Source organism: Apteryx rowi, unplaced genomic scaffold (assembly GCF_003343035.1).
Source record: "Apteryx rowi isolate R43461 unplaced genomic scaffold, aptRow1 scaffold_545, whole genome shotgun sequence".
Taxonomy (NCBI): domain Eukaryota; kingdom Metazoa; phylum Chordata; class Aves; order Apterygiformes; family Apterygidae; genus Apteryx; species Apteryx rowi.
Window position 1 is genome coordinate 570,077 of NW_020450811.1, and position 19,117 is coordinate 589,193.

Genomic DNA, 19,117 nt, shown 5'->3' on the forward strand with positions numbered 1-19,117 from the left:
TAATAGTAATGATGAAAATCAGACATTAGTTATGCATCCTAAACTGTGTGAAGATTTTTGTTTTAGATGGATCCTGGATACATGTCTAAAATCATTCCATTGCAAAATCCTTCACCCTGTTTAAAATAGTCTGCTTGTTCAGACTTACTGTGGATTAAATTATTCACTCAGTTTAACTATACCAGTCTCGCTTTAAAAAAAAAAATGTTGATGTCAGGGCRATTATTCTGGATGTCACTCAAATTGGGTCTTATTTTCGTTGAAGTGCATGAGAATTTTGTTAGTATGAAAAGGAAGTCTCTGATTGCAGAAGTTGTATTAAAAGGAAGCTTTTGTCTTAAATAGGGGTTTTAAAGTTTGCCCACACAAATTAAATGAAGAGAGGATTCAAGATTCCAATTTGGCTGCTAATAAGGATTCGTGTAAGTTCACAAAGGACTTGCTGGTTGAGAGACTGATACTCAATGAAACTGATTTACTTTACAAATATTTGGTATTCTGGCTGAAGAACTATTTATTCTGAGAAAAGTCTTCAAGCATAAGAAAGCAAGCCCCTGATGTAGGTGAATCAGAACAATTTCTGCTTCAGTTATCCCTTAAAACAGTGAGCATTCACTTCAAAAAATCTACTCTTGAGGCATAATGCTAATAGGATACAGAATGGTTCTGGCTGTTTTATAATGCACAGGCCTGAAATATATGTCAGCACTGATTATCTCAGAACTGGAAATCTGCCAAACTACTGCAAGAAATTTGTCTAATTAACAAAAATGTGCTACTAACAGGACCAGTTATTAGAGGGGTTTGTAAGATGCAGATGAGTTGTRCACATCCAGAAGGTTGGTGTTTAGATTTATTTTATAAAACCAAACCAAACAAAACCTGAAAACAAATATGCTCGTAAGAGGTCTCTCATAATTCATTCTCATTCTCTTCCCCCTTTGTAAACTGTGCTGTCACCTTACATACACATTGATCTAGTGTACACAATTTGACAAACTTCAAGACTGGTATGGTAAATGGTGTTAATACTTTCCCTGTTAGCATTTTGTAGTGAGTAGACTGTCAGTATGAAAATCTGCCTGCAAAGGTCAAAGATCCCAGGAGGTAAATGCTTCCAAAAAGATGCTAAAAATATCCTGTGCATTAAGAACTTTTTTGAACTGGTAAGGTAAGGTAAATGTGAGTTCTTTGTACTGCAAAACAGCTACAGAAGAAACAAAGGTAAATTCTCTGAATCAGCAGGTGAAAATGCAAGTTTAGCATGGGTTAAACAGATGCCACTGGGTGGTGGTGACAGGCCCACAAGAGGTCACTGTTCAAGGTGGGGCAAAGTTTCAGTTTACTACACTGAAAGAAGGGAAGTTACACTGTTCTTGTCATCTGTTGGAGTAAAATGTTTGATTTTTTTCCACCCGTAACTATTCCAAATATGCCAGATCTGTGGAACAGTTAATTCTCTCTGGTATGCTCTCCCTTGTGCTCTTCCTGTTTTCTTACTCCTTTCCTCTTAGACATGTTACACCCCCTTGTAGCTTTGAAGCTGACCCTGCTTTGAGCCAGGGACTAGACTAGTGACCTCCAGAGGTCCATTCCAACCAAAATTTTTCAGTGATCTTATGACTATCAGATAATCACAACTTTTTTTGCCAACAGCTTCTTCTGGCTTTCTCTAGTGACAAAATCTTCATTTTCTTCACTAAAGTTGACGAAATGGATTTATTCTTCCTTAATCTTTATCGTGATCTCCACCTTCCATCTCCTTACAGTCCTTTCTTATGCTTCCCCTTGGTCTGCTTTGTCTCATTGCTTTAATTTATAGCACTTTCTAGTTTGCATACTTAACAGGCTGTGTGTARGAGACTCCTAAAGAGCACCAGAATAAGGCTCCTTTGAGCTGTAGATCATCTCCAAATCAACTATCAGCTATTTCTTGAGATCAGGTCCTGTAATTGTTATTACAGGATTAATGTAATTGTATTGTCTGATTGCACTGGCAGAAGAAGTTAGCTAAATGAGATTGTTAGCTGTATTCCAGTGAACAGTAAGAAAAATTCTCTTTCTGCACAGCCTCATGACCTACCTCCAGGGCAGGGCCAAACACCTTTTCCTGTTAATACTCCTAACTTCCTATATCTAAAACTAGATCTTCTGGAGAGAGGCTTCCTTTTCTCCCTTCTGTAATGAAAGTAGAGAGAGGTCAGTGTCTGCTTTCTTCCAACTGTTTAGTGAACAGCCAGGTGTCATTCTTTATCACCTTCACTTCATATATTCCCATTATTTTTCCATTCCTCAAAGATTCCTGCTAAAGGTATTTTCTAGAGATGGCGAGCCTTAGCCTTGCATGAGCACAATGGGAAAAACCTACCTTAGTTTCTTGGTTGATATGTTGTAATGATGTTCATAGTCTTGGGTCAAGCTGAAAATACCAACATTCAAGGAAAATTTCAGCAAGAAAATGGAGTTTGCAAGTCCGTAACTGTCTTCCGAATGTGTTCATATAATTTGAAATTGACTTTGAATTAACACTAATGTTAATTGGGAACAGAGCTTCCTATCTAATCTAAATCAAGTCTTCCTTTTCTGATTGCTATTTTCATATCTATTCCATTCTCATTTTTTACTTATGGGGATAATTGACTAAGTTCCAAAACTAAGTAAAAATCATCAGCTGAACATAGTATTAGTCAGAGAGAGAATGTGAAATATCTGAGAAGAACTAGGCCCCAGGATCTTTGACTAGTATCCCAGATAAAAAGAAGAGAAGTGAAATCTGTCATTTTTAAAAATAAACTTCAGTATTCTCATATATTCTTTCAGTGGAAGGCTCTTTAATTGATGGCTTTGAAGCCAAATACTTGCCTAATCTAATCAATGTTTCTGAGAATTCTGAGCAGAAGTCATCAAAGGCATAACAAATCTAAGGCATTTCACAAATGACCCTTTTTGACAGGTGCATGATGTGGATTAATTAAGACAAAAATAACAGGAAAACATGGGACTGTTAATGTTTCTTTTTTATTCTTTTTCTTCTCATGAACATACATAGACATACACACATCAAAAACATCAATCTGTAAGACTCAGTTCTTCCACCTCATTGTTTTAGAAGAATTGACTTTGCTGTCTTGTATTCATCATTTCATTTAATTAGTGAAAGTAGAATTAAGTTTGTCTTGTAGAAAAAGGATTGATATTTATATGGACTCTAGAAGATGTTTTAAAAAGCTATTTATAAAAAGTTCTTAGTACATGATTCTTTCGACAAAATGAAAATTTATGTATAGTAGTAAGAACGAGAGGATTGGAGATTAAGAAAACTTGGATTTTTTTCCCATTTTAAAACATAAAGTGTATTCTCATTGAAAGGATTCTGTTTATTGTGCTTTTTTGAGGGGGAGCTCTTTTTTGATAATCACGCAAGTACAGATTATAACCTAAGACACCATTAGTTAAATATTATCACCTTACTGTTATGTCACTGATCCTGGATTTTTGCAGCCAAAGCAAGTCTCTCATTAACTACTCTGTGTAATAGCCTGATAACTTGTGAGGAATCTGGAGTCAGACTTGGGAAAATGGTTTATATGTGGCTGTGCATTTATATTTTCTTATTATTTTATTTTATTTCCTCAAATCTTTGAGGGACTGAGGAAAACAAGATGTTTACTGTTAGATTTTATTCCACACTGTGATGATATGTTCACATTAATTACAAAGCATTTGATCGTATCTTGGCATAGAGTGTGACAGTATGTGAAAAACTGCAACAACTTTCTTCCACTTCAGTTCCGGAGTAACTTGTATTTTGTTGATATAACAGTGACTTAAGATGCATATTATGCTTTCCTACTCTTTTTTTTTTTTTCAAAACAGTTAATGAAGCTCAGCATCTTTATGAAGTTCTTGCTACCTAAAGTTCTGCAGTTCTATTTAGTTCTTATCCAATTGTTGTGTTAAGAAAATGTGTTTAGATCAAAGATGTCATTGATTATTGAATATTTCAAAAGGCTTAATACCCCTTTGTGTATTTTACAGACAACCCTGAGCTAGTGAGTCATGTTCCAGTTGGCATTAGAATCCTGGATGTCAATGACAACCCTCCAGAGCTCGCCAGAGAGTATGACATAATTGTCTGTGAGAATGCAAAGCCTGGTCAGGTAACTCTCACAGTTCGCTTTCTCCCAATGAGTGAGATGAATGATTTCATTTCTGTTAATGCCACATCTGTAAGAGATTTGATTCAGGCAATATGGCAGTGTCATAATTCTTTTTGATTACATTTTCATATATCACATTTGATTCAACTTGTTAATTGTATTAGACTAAAGGAAGTAGACTTGGGAATTTGTTCAAGGTATCTTTCTTGTTGCTGTGAAAAAAATATCAGTCTTCAGTGAAATGGGGAAACCTTAATTTTGGCACACAATATAGATCTTGTAAAGCCACTATCCTGAACAAAATGGATGAAGAAGATGTAACATCTCTCATTGAAGTTGCCATGTGGTGGCAAGGTTTCAGATATACCTCAGAGCAATGGCAGATTAGCATGGCTGCAGTCCTCACTTTTTTCATGTCAGTAGCTCATAAGAGTTTGTATGGAAAGTCATGATAAGGGTGAACCTGTTTGTGCAGACTCACTGTACAAAAGATGGTGAACAGGTTTTCACAGCTGTGAGGATCAAACTGAGACTGAATAACAGAATAACATCAACTTCTGTCATTGGTGCACTTCATTGCTGTCCATGGTTTGACAACTTTGCCAAGTTCCTTTGCTGTTTTGCCAAGGCTAAGCTTTTAGCTAGCACTCGATACTAGCTAAACATTATTACATAGTTTGTAGGTTGTAACTGTGAGCTTGTATCTTTCTTAAGGAAGATATTATTAGTAATAATAGTTTTCTCATCAAATGTTTAAAATAACTCTACATAAATGCAGAGTGGAAAATGTATATTTTTAATGTAAGAATATAAAAATGCTGTACTGTGTCAGACCAAAGGCTGACCAAAGTTATCTTGCCTCTAACAGTGGCCAAGAGTTCAAGCCTAGAGAGCAGTGTAAGAACAGGGCAGGCATATATGCTACTTTTCCAAGTATTTCCATAGTCTCAGATCATTTGCAGATTACTTCCTGATCCTGGTCTTGATCCAAGTGTGGTTTCTGTGTTTTTAATAATCCTTTAATAATCCTCTCACATGAATCTATCTAGCTTCCCTTTGGACAGATGTAAACTTCTGATACCTGCTGCATTTTACAGCAAGGAATTTGCAGATTAATTGTATGCTTCAGAAAGACCACCTCCTTCTGTTTATTTTAAATCTTCCCATGCTGTCTTCATTTTATATTTACTAGTTCCTGTGTTGGAAGAGACAGAAAGCAGCTGATCCTTCTTTATTTTCACTGTGCCATTCATAAATCTCTAGTACATCCCCCCTTACCTGTCTCTTACTCAGACTGAAGAGTCCTACTTAGTTGGACAGGCCATGATAGAGACATGGTAAGCCTTTAATCATGCTGCTTGTCCTTCTCTAAACTTTCTCCAGCTCCTCTCTACTTGCCTTGAGATGCAGAAATCAAGATTCAAGATGCAGATATGCAGTGGTTTATAATTTCTTACCATAGTTTATGCATCATAGTATACGATGGTCTCTGCTTTGTTCTCTAGTTACTGCTTTCATAGTAATTCCTAACAGTGGACTTGCTTTTTAAGCACTAGTAAGCTCTGAATGAACAAAAACACTTGTCATAATGCCGCTATTAGTGGAGACAGTCAGCTCAGAAATCATCATCATCACATATGTGAAGTTAAGACTTCCCATTTACGTATACTGAATTTCACCTCTCTTTGTATGGCCTCACTACTGAGTATTAGATCTTTACTGTCAGCCCTTCTTTTTTCTACCTTGAATAACTCTGTATCATAAGTAGATTTGGTCACCTAATTATTCATACCCTTTTACAAGACAGTTATTAATAGGATAATCAGCAAGTGGCCCAGCATAAATCTCTATGGAATCCCTGTCAATGTGGGAACAGACCATTTAGAGAAGAGACCCCTATTTACTGTTTTGTAAGCAATTATTTGAGCAAGGACCTTCCCTCTTATCTTATAACTATATAGTTTTCTTAGGAGTTCTTACTCAGAGGCCATGCTGAAAATCTTTGAAAATCTAAGTTGGTCTTATCAACTGAATATCTCATATTAACATGCTTATAAAGCAAAAATAACAACTTTCTGAATACCTCAAATAAAGCCAAATATAACAGAATGAAGACTTGTAAAAGACTAATTATTAAAAAAATGCGAAATTCTCTTTAAGCAGTAATTGCAATTGGTATCAACATATTATGATCTTATAAGAATTATGTAACTTAAAGAGAAAGCATATCTTCAATAAGCATGCAGCAAAGCCAGCTCAGAAATGTTCTGTTTGCCTTGGGGTTTTTTGAGTCGCTAATGCCTCTTACTAGCAAAGTTTTAACTGTCCGAAAGTAGTTTTGTATACAAAACTTTATAAGAGAGATATTTAAAGGATCAACCATTTTTATTATAATAGTATTTGCTGCTGATTTCTATCAGCATTGTGTTTCTCTCTGGAGCTACTGTTCCTAGTGTGAATAATTCTGTGACCTCTGCAGCACTGCAATTTAACACCCAAGATTAATGCTACCGTGAAAGGCTCTATAAGCAGGAGGTTGATATGAAAGCTGGATCAGCATCTTGGTGTATATCTAAACTAGCAGGACTGCATTATGTACATGTCATCATATATTAATTTTTATTTGTATAGCACAACAAAGCTTCAGAGAAGAGTGTGATACCATTGTGCTGTACAAAAAAAATCACAAAAGTATATGGCTCTTGCTCAGAAGATCTTACTGTCTAGSTTAAGAAAGGAAATGACAGTGTTCAACAAGTGTTAAGGAGGGACAGATAAACAAGAATTACAGAACAGGACAACTGTTCCATATGCTAAAAAGTATGCCCAACTGGATGATTCTGAATCACTGAAAAGACATTATTTATTCTGAATTATCCATCATTGTGTGAGAATGATTCAGAAGATAGACCACTAAAGAACAAATTCCATCAGGTACTGTAGGTTCTTAGGGCATTTCTGCTTGACTAGTGCTTGTTATTAAGTTATTAGGCATCCAGGCTGGGCTCCTGCCCTGAACTGACCTCTAAGAGTTCTTATTTCTTTCCTCAGGAAATCCAGGGAGACTAGCTGCCTGCCTTCAGCACTTAATTTAGGGGTCATTTTTCCCAAAATTCTGTTTTGAATTTATTGTGTGCAGAATAAACTGATCGTTTGCTTTTGAAAGGCTTTTTGCATTTTGTTGCTTGTTTATTTTTGTAAGGAACATCTATGGAGAGAAATCACAGTATCATTTAATTTCACAACCTCTCTTTCCTGCTTCCTTTTCCCTCCAATTTATTTACTTTTCAAAAAAAAGCCAATAAAACTTAAGGAAGTTTTACTTAAATGAAACCCCTAAGGCATCTCTAAAGGAAAATGCTTGTGAGATGATCATTTCAACATTTAAGTCATACACACCACATATTTTTCTGGGTGTTTTTAAGAGAAATAATAAAAAACGTTGTGATGGTTGTGAAATGTAATTTCCCTGGTAGTAACCATCACTGTAAATTAATACACATGTGTACACACACACACACACACACACGCACACAAACACAACTTTTTCAGGAGTCCAGTGTATAAATTTTGTGCTGCCAGTATGAGCTACCTCTGTCTGGGATGCTGTTATAACCAATAGCCAAAGGAAAAGCTACAGCTATGCCTCTAGGTAAGCCTATGCCACCTATGGCAAGGTACACCTATGCCTCTGCTATAACCTCCTCATGTAAATTTACTTAATTATTGATTCAGGTCTGAAATGGATCTGAGTAGAATTTAGCACCTCTTCTTTCTCCTGTTCAATTAGTCCTCCTTCCTTCTTGAGATTCTTTCTTTTCTGGTTATCTCTTACCTTTAAAAACATAGCATAAATCTTCATTTTCATCACTTCATTGCTGTCAGTGAGCTTTACCACAGTTGAGGATCTGTGTCTACGTTCTTGTTTTAATCAGCTTTGGTAAGGTTAATGCCTATTAATAGGCCGATAATTAGTTGGCCTATTAATTATAAAAGGGTTAACAGTACATTTTGATGTTAAGAGGATGCACACTTTTGTTTCAGATATCTGAATAAACTTTAAAATCTTCTCCCTAGAAAACAAGAACCTTTATGAAAGGTTTCAAGTACATTTTAAAGCTAGTAGACTGCACTGAGGCCTTGATCAAAGGTGGGGTTTTTTTGCAAAATGGCATGTTTTTGAAGAAAGGTGCTGTAAAATGTCACTGAAAGCTTTATGTAAGAGAGGGCAACGGGACAAGAGTTTATCTACTAGGTTGTCAAAAAAAGCTGAAAGTGCATGGCAAAATGACATATTTTTCACTGATAACACTGAAGATTTATAAACAATGTTTAATAAAATGCATATCTTTTTTTCTAAGATCACTGATCTGAATTTTAAACAAATACTGATAGTATTTATCAGTATTTTTAGTAGTTGAGTAAAAGCAGAAACTGGTTCACTTAAAAATATTTTTCTTTCAACTATCCTTTCTGTCTTGCTTTGACTCATATCATCTCTACATTATCAACTAAATATGTGTATCTAAGATAATCTTATATTTCTGGTTTTACATTTAGTTGTTTCCTTCCATCTTTTCAAAAATTGATAGAGAATGATTAGCTTTTACCAAAAATTTTCACCAAAGTTTCCATGCCTTTGGCAAACTTCAAGATTATACATGTTTCAGATCGATCTTATTCTGCTATGGCTTGGCAAARAAAGTATCACGGCAAACTTCAAAAATAGTCTCAGCAATTATCAGCAGTGTAATTATCAGCAATATTGTTAACTTGTTTAACAGTTTCAGGCGTATATAGTCTTTAGACTAATGACTGCAGTTTACTAGCTTCAAAATGTACTTTTTTTGGTTTGCTTCACTTATGTGAATAGAGGTTGAGAACTGTGTGTTGTTTTCTAGTTTTAAAATAGTCAGGACCGCATGAGCCCTCACTGTTTACATTTCAGGTTTGGTCCAGACAGAATGCAGTCAAATACTGAACAGAAAAATTCTCATGAGAAGAGCACTTCTCCCTCCCCCTTCTGCTTTTCCCTGTCAGCTCTGTGCAACAGTCTGCTTGGTCTTCACTGGATATATCATAAAAACATCCTTTATTAAATTCTGCTTTGGCACTCCAACTTCCATGCCCAGCATGATTATAAAAGCAGAGGCAGAAATGTTGCTTGGTCATACATTCCAAAAACTTAGCTCATTTTTGGTTGAAATTAAAATTTAAAAATCATCAGGGCTTTGAGATAAAGGTCTTAACCCTTTCAAAATGCCTCTCCAGTATGCGGTTGCTACATCCAATTCTGTTCCTTTTGGGCAAACCAGGAGTGGTTGCTGTTCTTCATGTTCTGTTCTCTGACAATTTAAAACTGATTCCTAACAAAATTTAAATGGCGAGCTGATATTATATGTTGGTCATTTTGGTTATTATTTTTTCTTTACCAATATTAAAGTACATCTAATTACTGGGGGGCTAGCAAATGATGCTCTGTGTAGACCTACCCTGTTCAGTCTCAATTTTGGCTGTATAAAAGTATATGTTTAGGCACAACTGTAATTCTGAAAGTCACCAGGAAGCAATGTAGATGATGAAAATCTCTGTACCAGGGCCCTGACCATATTAGAATGTCAGAAAGTATAAATGTTTTAGATTCTTTTATCTAGCTCTGCAGTAAGGTTCCTAAAATATTTCATGCTAGAGAAATCAAGCTAATGGGCCAGTCATTTCATAGGTTGAATGTGGCAGCAGTCAAGAAGAAAATTAAAATAAGCTAAGTTTGAAAATCCTGCTGAGGTCAGGTAATACTTGGGTCAAGTTCAAATTTCAACACATTCACTTTTAATTTTTATTTCAGGTAATTCAGACTATCAGTGCAACTGACAAAGATAGCTCTGCAAACGGGGCAAGATTCCATTTTTCTCTTGATGAAGGGCTTTCTTTGAATCCCAACTTTACTCTAAGGGACAATGAAGGTAAATCAAAGCTATTAATCTGTAAGAAATGGGTTTCTGTTTTGTCTAGGATGTTTCACTGAGCAGATCAATTTCCATATATTTCTTGACAGAAGGGGAAAACTGTAATCTCTCATCACTGAACTGGCTGATATAAGGGACATGGTGATGTATACAAAATTTCGCAAACTGTGAATAATCACATATTCGCTTTCCTTTTTATATACATCTTACTTCAGTGTTTATATGTTATAGTTTTTTTCATACATTCAGGAATGTCTTTAAAAAGTAGGTTAATGAAAATACGCTGGCATTTTGGTCTATTTCGAGGTGAATAACACCCAGTAAGTACAGTCAAGTTTATTGCCCTTCTTAAAGGAGAAACTAAGAATTTAAGGAGCATAAAAGGTTGAATTCCTGCTTGCTCTTACTGGTTTAATACCAAGAGTATATCTGCCAGTGCTTCCTGGGTGAAAATGTGTCTCTTCATGTCCTTCCTAACAAAGTATACCTAAAAAGGTGCAATCAGAAAATTATAGCAAATAGGCCCAGAGGGAAGAGTGCCTTCAGAGTCACCTAGTCAAGTGTTTTTGAACATTCCTTAAATGAAAGAATCATCCAGCCTTTCCAAAATACCAAAACGAACCTCACCATCTTGTTGAGTATTACCCCATGATTTCCATTTTGCAACCTGATGAAAATGAAATGCTCGTCTGTTACTTTCATCTTGGGTTTTTATGTATGCATGTGTGGGGGAGGAGGTGTTTGTATGTGTGTATGGAAATTTGGGGGTTATTTTACAGTTATGTTTTTGCAGTAGGTCCACAGAATACCTTCTGACATCTTATAGCCCAATAGTCATTTGCGGTGACTGAGAAGCGTTAACTTCATCATTGTATCTATGACACATATAGTGATGTTAAAACTATTCTTCACAGATATTTTCTGCTCTGTTTTTTAAAACCTTTCAGGGAAACTTTCAGGACATTGCATAATCTTCCTAAAGAACTTGTTCCAATGTTTAGCTATACTTACAGTTAGAAAGAAAAAATTCTAGTCATGTTATTTGTTCCAATAGTTTGTTTGCTGCTTCTTTTACTTCCCCAAGAGCAGTGAGTGCTGGGTTTACCACCAATAGCAGAAGCCAGCATGTAGAGTATCCTAATTTGGTTTTGGTGGGGGAAAGTAGAGGAGGGAACCAGACTCTGATAGGTGTCCTTTAAAATTAAGGCCTACTGGGAATTATGCTCCACCTAAAGAGTTACAAAAGTATGCACTTTCTGTAGCATCTTGCATAAAACTACTGTATCTACCAAGACTCCAGAAATGTAATTTCCAATTTTGTCCTATGATTAACATAAAGACAGTTTAACTGAAATCATAGCAAGAAGTTTAACTTAGCAAACAACTAGAAAACTCCTTAAAATTTAAAGAATTGGCACTATTTTACTCAACACATGACCTTTGGATTGTGTTGTTTAAACACTGCCCTTTATTGAGACATTTTCTTTATGATACAATCTATATGTAAAATATGAGTGAAACACTTATAAAGTGCATTTCCAATTCCAGTTTTCTTGCATTTACAACTTTCATTTTTATCATCTATTCCTATTCAGAAATAGAATTTCCGTTGCTTTCTAGTCTTGGAAATAGATGAGAGATGATGGGAAAAAGAGTCGTTTCTTATGTCTGTTGCAAGTTTGCACTTCTGAAAAATCATGTTTTTGAGGATCAGCTGTTAACAAAAAAAGATCAGAATGCTCTTAACATGTGCTAGCCACTATTTTTCCTTCTGGATTTAATAATGGCTAAGATTCTTAGAGAAATTTTTGTTTTGTTATGTTTTTTAAAGAAAAAAGAACTGCTACAATTGCCTCAAAACAATTTCCGATAATGTTTTGCAAAATGATAAAAAACAAAACCTGGATGTCAGGTTGAAAGTGGTACTCTGTGATACCTATATTTGTCACTGTGAAGCTATATTTCCCTGAAAGGGGAACTACAGTTATCTTTGGAGCTTAAAAATATTTTAATAGACATTTTCTTCCCTTGTTTTCATAACCTTGAGCAACAGAATTCTGCTCTGACTTTGAGCCCCAAGACACCATTGGATTAATGTTGTGCTACTCCATTATCATCAGTGGAGCTACAAGATCAAAAGACTCTGCAGTATAGAATTGGATCTCTAAATTTTAACACTTATATCAGTGCACTTTCACTGAAACCCAGAGAAGCTGCACAAGTGTGAGATTTCTGGTTTGTCCCTACCGAACTGTATAGACTGTAGCAGTATAYGAACCTGATATATGTATGATTTAGATAGTTCTTCAGTAAGACTTCGGACGCTATCTCTCATAACATCCTCACAGGCATGTGCAAATAAGCAGACAGTGAGGTGGACTGAAAACTGGCTGAACAACCGAGCTCAGAGGGTTGTGATCAGTGGCTCAAAGTCTAGTTGGAGACCTGTAACTAGCAGTGTACCCCAGGGTCAATCCTTCTCTGGTCCTATTCACCTTATTCATTAATGACTTGGGCGATGGGACGGAGTGCACCCTCAGCAAGTTTGCAGACAATACAAAACTGGGAGGCGTGGCTGATACACCAAAGGGCTGTGCTGCCATTCAAAGGGACCTCAACAGGCTGGAGAGATGGGCAGAGAGGAACAACAAGGGGAAATGCCAAGTCCTGTACCTGGGGAGGAATAACTCCATGCACTGGTACATACTGGGTGCGAGCCAGCTGGAGAGCAGCTCTGCAGAGAAGGACCTGGGGTTCTTAGTAGACAGCAAGTTGACCATGAGCCAACAATGTGCCCTTGCAGTAAAGAAGGTCAGTGGCATCCTGGGTAGCATTAGGAAGAGGGTTGCCAACAGGTCGAGGGAGGTGATTCTCCCCCTCTGCCCAGCCCTGGTGAGGCCACATCTGGAGTGCTGTGTCCAGAGCTGGGCTCCCCAGTACAAGAGAGATATGGAGCTACTGGAGCAAGTCCAGCAMAGGGCTACTTAGATGTTTAAGGGACTGAAGCATCTCTCATCTGAGGAAAGGCTGAGAGAGCTGGGACTGTTTAGCCTGGAGAAGAGAAGGCTGAGGGGGGATCTTATCAATGTGTATAAATACCTGATAGGAGGGTGTAAAGAAGATGGGGCCAGACTCTTTTTAGTGTGAGAGGCAACAGGCTTGAACTGAAACACAGGAAGTTCCATCTGAACATTAGGAAAAACTTCTTTACTGTGAGGGTGACTGAGCACTGGAACAGATTGCCAGGAGAGGTTGTGGAGTCTCCATCCTTGGAAATATTCAAAACCCAACTAGACACAGTCTTGTGCAGCCTGGTCTGGGTGACCCCTCAACCATTCTGCGATTCTGTAATTCTTATGACTCATGCCAGTAATATTCTGTGACTTTAGTAGAGGAAATAAGAGGATGTTAAAATATCTGTCTAGATAATTGTTCCTATGACCAGTTAAGCCCATAGCTCTTGAGCCTGAGCTTGTGCCTTTACTCAGTAATAATCCACAGTGTTAAAGCTCCAGCCTTTGGATATGTGCCCTCATAATGCACAGCTTACAACCCTCAGGGAAATGTAGGTCAGGAGACAGGGCTATATCAAATAAYGCAGTCTGGGCAAACCAAAGAATTGCTTGGATCACCTTTGGGATTCTGTTGTTCTTTACAATTTTAAAGAAAAAATGGAAAAGACAGATTATGATACATTTTCCCCTACTGGCTAGTTCTTATCTCACAGTAGGTTCTGTGATTCTGGTTGAGGTTTTTTATATACTGACAAAGTACTGTTTAGAGAAAGCAAAGGTTTAAGAGTATGAGCAAAATATTGTGATATCCATGCACATGTAAGCAGGACAGAACAAGAGCAGTAATAAAATTTCTTTGCTATACAAAAAAAAGCATTAAGTTGTAATCATTCCCTGAATTCTGTTGTTCTAGAAAGCAAACCCAGGTAAGGTGCCTTTTTGTTTGCTTGGGAAATGTACCTATGATGGCTTTTTAATGAAAAACAAGGCTGTTGACAATTTATTCTGTTCAGCAAAATGTTGCAATTTCAATTAAAACCTGAGCAGCCAAATACCCATTTAATTTGGAGGTGCTTTTATACTGCAGTTCAGATGCTACATATCTCAGTTCTTCTGTGTTGGCTGTGTTCTTCTCACTTTGTTTTTTAAGATGTTATTATAGATAATTTTGAACCCCTTTTCACTGTGTATGTGTATATATAAATGTAAGTAGAGGGAAGAGCTCTATGTGTGTGTGCAAGTGTATGTGTGTGTGTGTGTGTGAGATGTCTTAAATATACAGCTTTAGCTTAATCAAACATAGGTGCTATTGGATGTCCCATTTAAAACTTGTCAGGGCAGTATAGACTAAAAGAACCTTCCATCAGGAATCAGAAGAAAGATGAAAGGATCTATTCATAATAGAGCTGTTTGAAAGTACTGAATTTTAAAATCATACCTCTTTTATCCTGAAAGAATCATATTTTTTCCAGATGTTTAAGGAATAGTTGATATATTTGTCAAAATTTGTTAGTTTGATGGAAAATATATCCCCAAATGTTAATATATAGACACACACATATGCATGATCTCTCCTTCTCTTCCTCTCTCTCTTTCTTTCTCTCTCTCTGAGTTTAAGAAATTCATTCCCTCTTTCTGCCTATTTTGTTACCTACTAGAGATCTCCTGCAAAAGTTACAGCATACTCTTCAGGCAGTTGGCAAAAGATTGAACCTCCAGAGGAGAGTTAACTTAGGTTCAAGGGAGCATTATGACTTTTAAATGCTGTAAAACAGGGTTTTGCTGGGGATTTTTTTTTTCACAAGACATGCAGTTTTAATTGGATGCTCCAGTGACTCTTGCAGATTTCCTGGACTATAAGTTTTGGTGCAGAGGCTGTACAAGTTCACCCAGCTGTGCCAATAAGATTTGTACATACCCTTACCTTAATAAATTGAGACTGCTGACTTCTAAAAATAGACAGGTAAAGCTTACCTTACTTTCAAGGAAGAGCAGTTCCCTTTAGAATGCTTAGCATTTGTTTTCCTCTCATTTTATTTCTTCAGGACAAAGGTTTTATTTCTTGTAAATCTTTGCAGTTTTTTTTTTTTTTCCCTCTGCTCACTTTTATCAAAGGTTTGGCTTTCTGAAAATAGCCCAGTGAAGGAGAATATTCTGAAGCTGGAACAAAGGTAGACTAATTTTCTAATACTAACCCTTTCGACATTTTTTTTGGTTAATATTATGCCATAGGATATTTTAATATCCACAAAAGTAGAGACCTGCTTTTATATAAAATCTAGTGYAAATCTGTTTGAGCTCAGTGGCATCTCTTTAAAACCAAATTTGAATTGTGTTCATCCACTAATGCCTGTGATACAAATTAACATTTTTCCTATTTTAAAGATGGAAACTGAGTCATAAAAGAATCAGTTTTACCTGGTGTTTGCTGTTATTTAGGAAGAGAACAACCTCCAGAGAGCAGTTCACCCCATCCCAGCGTGAATTTCCTTGAGGACGTTTCTGTTTATTTCTCTTACATATATTCCCAATACACGTACTCATCTCCTACCATATTGCACAAGAAGTCTGTGGCAGGGAAGTGAACTGATTTTAGGCCTTTAAAGTTGCAAATAAGCATGCCAGATAGCAGATCTTCATTCGGAGTCTTAGTTGTTCTAGGGCATCTAAATGGCATTAGAAGAAGTCAGTGTTTGAATTCCACCCTTTTCAATCAACATAAGTGGGAAACAACTACATAGTTCCTGCCTTTCTTTACATCTAAGTGGCATGCTTTCTCAGTTTATATGGTATTGCAAGTTACTACTGCCCTGTCAATGAAGTATCATTCTGTGAAGAACACAAGTTACAACTGTAGGAGAATTCTACAGAAGAGAGAAAATGGAATGATGTTTGAGAAATGCAGAGTTAGCATTATACATGGTGACTGTAAACAGATTGTACAGTAATTTGAGTAGATATTGCAGAATCAAAATGTAGACGTAAAAGGGGATATTTTTTTTGCAGATACAGAAGACAGTAACTTAAAAAACATATACAGTAACTACTGGAAAGCTTGGCTTTCTAGAAATAGGGAAGTGTTAGATAACTGCTGTAGAGGGAGACATTTATCTTTCTCAAGACTGTGAACATCTTTGATATTTTTTTGATTAAAAAAGTTGAATCCAAGGTTCACCAGAAGGACAAGACAGTGCATGTTTCTTTTTTGTTTGTTTTCAGTGGTGCTACCTTTTGGTGTTTCACAAACCAACCCATAAGCAAATAACTATGTTTCAGGCCCCAAACATCTGCTATATTGCTTTGCATTTTTGCTGCCCACTGAACTAGAAAGAAAGCCCATTGGCAATAGCTTTGAAACCAGCACAAAAGAAAAAATATTTCCCAGAGTTATCAGTAAAGAAATGAAACAGAAATGCCTTTCAGTGTTGTCCCACATAAACAAATTAAAACTATTCTCACTTTAGAAATATAAGACATGCAAATCACTCCAATATATTTTGTTTTGGTTTTAATTAATTATGACTTTTCAGAAAACGTATAAAAGTTGAATTGCTGATTTAAGCAGAGCTGAGAAGCAAATTAAAATATGCCTAAAGCTATAAACAGGGTTTTTCTTTTTGCTTCCATTTCTCTTTTGCCTACCTGTAATGTATAGTGTGTCAAAAGAATTCTCAAATTGTGAATAATAAATAAATTAGTATCCTCCAGCGGTCACCTTCCATGGTGCTATCATTTTATCTCTGCTTCTTTGATTTTCCTTCATTTCTTTTCTTAGTTCAGGAGCTCAATATAAAAACGCAGAGATGATGGAAAAGAGGAATGTGATGACAGCCTTGTGTACGGTTTGCAGYCTGGCTTCATAGACGAGTTCATCTTCAGAGAGTGAAGAGCTGCTGCATTAGAGCCATGTAGAATTTATTATATGCAACCTCAAACCCAGCTGAGATGAATCTTAAATTCTAACTTGCCATGTTTACAAAGGACAGCCCAAATGTGAGGAAGTTTAATGATCATGAACTGGGGCAATGTGCACCACAGGGAATGTGATAAATTTTTGTTAACCTACATTGGAGCTGTTAATTTTCCCATGGCAGCCAATGCTTTAATCTCCAGCAAGTCCTAGTTCTTATCATACTTCTCAGAGATTAAATTCATAGTTTAAATCTATTGAGAGATAAAAAGAACTTTCCTTCTGGACCTAGAAGAATCACATCTATAGTTCTTATCTAATGCTATTGTTGCTCTCCTATACACCTGTCTTCCCTACCTGTCTGCTGTATCTGTTTGCAGGTGTCAAAGAAACTTGTCCAGCCATTATCCTCCTCTCTCTCAAACTAGCTTTGTTGATATAGTGTAGTTGGTTTTTTTTCCTTTCCCCCTCAGTAAACCCTTTCCTAGGTCATCAGAATCTGCCTTTGTATTCAGCTGTCTTTAGCTTTGACAGTTTGTGGGATTTTTTTATTTAATGCTAAGTTTCTTGTCATAAAAACTGCTCTCCTTCTACTTCCCCTCTGAATGGGTCTTCCAACAGTTTTTGATGACGAAAGTGAACAATTTAATTAAAGCATAGAAARTTAAACACATCAGAATAACTGTTAGGATGCAGTTGGAACTGCAGTTTGGCTAAATTTTTATTATCTGTTCATTTTGCTGGCATACCCTTCTGTTGTCCTCAAGAATAGAACTCTGACTAGGACATAAGAGACATGATTTCTGTTTTATGCCAATGTCATTAGCTTTGGTCATTGGCCACTATCCTTGGTTCTCAGTGACTTTTAAAGAATCTTAGCCTGTTTCCCTCTCTGTAAAAATGTTAGTGATCTCATTTGTAAAATATTTGAAAAGATCTCCTGAGGAAGAACACCACATAAGAGCTAGGATTCTTTTCCATTATTTACACACAGACCTACACTCTATATGTAACTCTTACTATTGTAATAGTGAGAATTAGAATTTTTGATGGTAATGGGAACAGGGAACTTCCATGCCAGTACCCAAAAGCTTATGACCATACTTTTTTGCTTGTGTACAAATTTGTGAAATTGTATTGAAGGAGAAGTTTCACACAGTTTCTTTGAGAATGTTTATAGTTGTGTATGTTACAAAATCTCCTCCGTACATGTAATGAAAAGTCTGCTTCTACAGAACTCTAGTTACTACTTAGAGAATACAAATACCACAGATTAACCATGACTCCACTCATTTTAAGCCCATCTATATATGTAGAAAATTTGATTCAAGCTACATCTTTGCTTAATATTGTCTCATGTTAATATTTACTTTTACAATGTCAAAACATTACAAGAAAAAAAAGTCTTATTTTTTCCAGTTTTTATTTGTACTATGCAGCATAAAAATGTAAGTTTCATGGACCAAATTGCGCTGTACACACACTATGCATGTTTTAAATACAACTCTTTCAAGATTTCTTCATTGTAACCTTAGAATTGTCCGCTTTGTCTATGTTGTCAAGTTGATCTTTTTGTTTTATTTTTCTTACAGTTTTGATTTTTGTCCTCACAATATTTTCCCCATCTGTCCGCAGTTATGCTTATACCAATGCTCACATCTCAGTGTTCTTTTCTCTGCAGCTTTGCCAATAATCTTTTGTGCTGAAATCCTTTCATTACTGCTGGATTGCTACAAAAGTCATCTGTGACTTAATCACAGAATCGCAGAATCACAGAATCGCTGAGGTTGGAAGGGACCTCTGGAGATCATCTAGTCCAACCCCCCTGCTCAAGCAGGGTCACCTAGAGCACATTGCACAGGATCGCGTCCAGGCGGGTTTTGAATATCTCCAGAGAAGGAGACCCCACAACCTCTTGGGGCAACCTCTTCCAGTGCTCTGTCACCCTCACAGTGAAAAAGTTTTTTCTCATATTCAGATGGAAGCATCTGTGTTTCAGTTTGTGCCCGTTGCCTCGCATCCTGTCGCTCGGCACCACTGAAAAGAGTCTGGTCCCATCCTCTCGAC

At 36.6% G+C, this 19,117-nt stretch overlaps 1 protein-coding gene across 3 annotated transcripts in view; it reads left to right on the plus strand.

Annotated features, from left to right (window-relative positions):
- The window catches only part of CDH18 (cadherin 18), a 185,723-nt gene that overhangs the window by 157,010 nt on the left and 9,596 nt on the right, over positions 1 to 19,117 (plus strand). For all 3 annotated transcript variants that reach the window (XM_026081352.1, XM_026081353.1, XM_026081354.1), the window contains exons 8-9: positions 4,039 to 4,160; positions 10,006 to 10,123. In XM_026081352.1, the coding sequence (XP_025937137.1) occupies positions 4,039 to 4,160; positions 10,006 to 10,123 (240 nt within the window). The remainder of the gene's footprint in view (positions 1 to 4,038; positions 4,161 to 10,005; positions 10,124 to 19,117) is intronic.